General features: G+C 49.9%; 1 protein-coding gene across 1 annotated transcript; it reads left to right on the plus strand.

The window, feature by feature from the left end:
* Positions 1-235: 235 nt before the first annotated feature.
* LOC119459010 (RNA-binding protein 25-like) lies at positions 236-1417 on the plus strand. The gene has a single exon (XM_037720859.1). The coding sequence runs from the start codon at positions 236-238 to the stop codon at positions 1415-1417; it is 1182 nt and encodes a 393-aa protein (XP_037576787.1).
* The last annotated feature ends 1875 nt before the right edge of the window (positions 1418-3292 follow it).

Consider the following 3292-nt stretch of genomic DNA (forward strand, 5'->3'; position numbering starts at 1 on the left):
GAGATGTAACCACAAGTGGTTCCGACGCCCTGAAACAAGGAATAATTGAAAGTTTTTTACGGCCGGACGGCTACAAGGACTCGAGTGCTCTTCGGAAAGCATCGCGAATTCGCTAAAGAACCCGACCATCAAGTCTTCCAAGTTGCAGTAATAGCGTAATCAAAACTGCGAGAGAAGATCCGTATTCGCCTTCAACGATTTGGATGCTAGAAGTTGACTCGGACTGCACGAACTGATGGGAAGGGAAAATGGCCACGACTCGGAGCGAGAGCGCTTTCGCTATCCGGAGGCGCGTCGCGGCCGGGCACGAAGCCCACGGCCCTCGCGTGGCCGAGGAAGAGACCACGTCCCATGCCCATCAAAGAGGGAGACGAGTTCAGTCGAATCTGACCGCGGCCGCGACCCAACTGGGCGCAAGCGGCGTGATCGCGATAGTAGCCCTAAGACGTCATCGGAGTCACCGGCGCCAGTACGTTCGAGGCACCGGGAAGAGGCACCCGCGGAAAAAGAGGCACGCTCGGAAACCCGTTCAGACTCTTCCGAAATGGTACGCATCAGCGACGGCGAACAGCCTAAGTGTCGACAGTTCTCTGGCGAGAAGGAACCGGAAACGGAAGAAGAAACGGAACAATACGGCCGGAAGGTGCGAGAGTGGAGGATGCGGGAGAAGATGACTGCCTACGAGGAAAGACTGCAGGGATGGATGAGGAGGGAGCGATTCGTGGCCAAGGAGCGCAAGCGAGAGCGACTTGAGGAGCAAATGAAGAAGATCGAAGCCGCGAAGATAGAACGACTATTGAAGGCGTTTATGGAACATTACAACGATGAAAGGGATGACGTCAAATATTATTCGGGTACTGCCCTATGGATTCGAAGGCGGTTCCGCGAGAAGGAGATCTTATCGGACATGCGAGACCGTGTGCGAGAACGCCGAGAGCTCGAAGAATTGCGTCTAAAGGAGACGGTGAAGGATCCCTTATGTAGCAACGCTGAAGAGAAACGCGCGGACGTAAAAAAGCCACCAGACGAGCTAGAAACTCAAGTTCCTCCTAGCGTGTCGAGTCATGCGGGCGAGGATGCTGCGCCAGAAATGGAGGCATCTGACTACGTAGAGAAGCCGCCGACTCCAGTGATTTCGCCATCAGGTCGAGATGGGTATGACAACGAGGTAACCGTGAATATAGCGCCCTCGTACGCTTCATACCCGTCAGTGTCGACTGACAACTTCGTACAGACAGTGTGCCCGCAAGTACCTGCAAACGAGAATAACGCCGCAGGATGGTGGGACACTGACAGCCTTGTTCTACAAACGGGCACGGAGTACGCTCCGATGGCAGGAGTGTCGTCCGACGTGCATTACGCGGATTGCTTGATCAGCAGTTCCTGCTTTGGGTACCAAGGTGTGCTGCCACTGTGAGGTTGATTTACACGGCCGCCTACACTTCCGCAACCTTACCGTAAAGGGTCCCTAAACGACCTCTGACATTTGGACGCGTCTTAAATAAATGCGCGCGTCGCGTGCAATATGCCGTGACGATCATCTTTTACGAACATGGCAGGGCTACGCACCGCGGGGAAGCCACAAATTAAAGGAAAAAGCTAGGCCAGAACTTAGCGCCGGTAATCCCCAAGTATGCGATAGCATACTTATATATTGTGATGATTGTGACGTCTCCACAGATACAGTGCTCACAAGGAGCCGCGAGGAGATCAAAGCTAGATAGAAACAGTGTGGTTCGTGCGTTGGGGAAGTGGGGAGGGGGAGGAAGGTCTTGGCGGGCGCCGCTTCAGTCTGCCGGGGGTGTTCGCATACAAAATCGGCTGTCCGCCCCCGACACGCGAAAGCCTCGGCGAGCCTGCAACCCAATGACAGGACTCGTGCGCAATGAATTATATGTAATTATAGTTACTTGTAATGAAATACATTTTGTTGTGGTTTGGTAATTAATCGGTGGCATACTTTACTCGGCAGCGCTTCCTATAATTCAATTGCTTTTTTTCAGCAACCAAATGCAATGAGATGTAGCCAGTTACTTCGTTGACGGACAAGCTGTAAGTGGTGACGCATCTTTGAGCACTTATTTTGACGGGGACTGTAGTGGAATGCCCGCATTCGAGTGAAGTGGCAGCCTCGCGAGTGCGCACGTTCAAACAGGTGAACCCAGCCGTGAGTATTTCTTTTCTCATCTTAAAGCTCCACTAGATGTTGGCCGATGATTTGAGCCGGCGTTGCTGTGGCACAAAGCAATAGCCACTTCGGGCGTTGATGCCATGAAAATATATACGGGTGAATGCTGTTCCAAAGTTTAATTGATCATAAGGGAGCACCAGCAACGATGAAGTGCTGCGCTTCATAGAGGATGCGAGCCAGTGGCGTAGCCAGAAATATTTTTCAGAGGGGGGGGGGGGGGGGGGTGTTGTACGCCGCCGGTAAAAAATTATCTTAGTCATTTGGCTGTTTTAATAAAGCCGAAGGGTTAGTTTCGTTCACTGTATTATCTACATAAAAATAGGAGTGCACACAGGACTCCGAGGACTTGATTCGTAAATAACTTTTATTTTCGAAAAAAAAAAAGCACTCATAAGAAAGAACGCAAATGTTCCCCACGCCCTTGTGTTTGAAGGGCTCTGTTTAGGCACTTCTGCTTCTGGCCAATTCTTGCATCTGTAATATTTTGTAAGTGGTATCATTCTTTCGCAATGCATTGTTCATTTCCATAGTACACATAATTAGTCATCGCCATAATCTTATTACGTATAGATTTTACGCACTTTACAGCGACTGTTTTAGGCCCCTATACAGCCATGCCACATCTAATGTTCATATAATTCAAAAACATGTATAGCATACCTGAATAAATCAAGTAGGCTATGTGACTATCACCGGCCCGTTTCAAAGGGGATGCCACTAAATCATCACCATCATCATACCTAATTCCTGGTCATGTATTAGCATGAATTCGAATGCGAAAAGTAGAACACAACCAAAATGCATCGCTGAGATAGCATTTTCTTGTGGTTATAAAGAACAAGTGCTCCCATCAACTTTCTTTCTGTTCGCGTTTCAATTTATACCTATGGTACCTGCATCGGTATATAGCGCTTCACAAAATGCCATCCGCCAAGGTTGCCCGACGGCGCAATGATTGGCGGGTCTGGCTCTCAACTCCACATTTCGCAGGAACACGACTTCGATCCTTGGTGTCGGTGGTAGGCAAGGTTTACTATTACTTCTTTTGCTACATGGTGAGGGAGATGCTGAGCGAGGGACGTGGTTGGCATTGGCGACACG

The sequence above is a fragment of the Dermacentor silvarum genome, chromosome 7 (assembly GCF_013339745.2).
Source record: "Dermacentor silvarum isolate Dsil-2018 chromosome 7, BIME_Dsil_1.4, whole genome shotgun sequence".
Lineage (NCBI taxonomy): Eukaryota > Metazoa > Arthropoda > Arachnida > Ixodida > Ixodidae > Dermacentor > Dermacentor silvarum.

Bases quoted from the DNA above. Each gene is read 5' to 3' on its own strand.
- LOC119459010 (XM_037720859.1), top strand. From the start codon at position 236: ATGGGAAGGGAAAATGGCCACGACTCGGAGCGAGAGCGCTTTCGCTAT.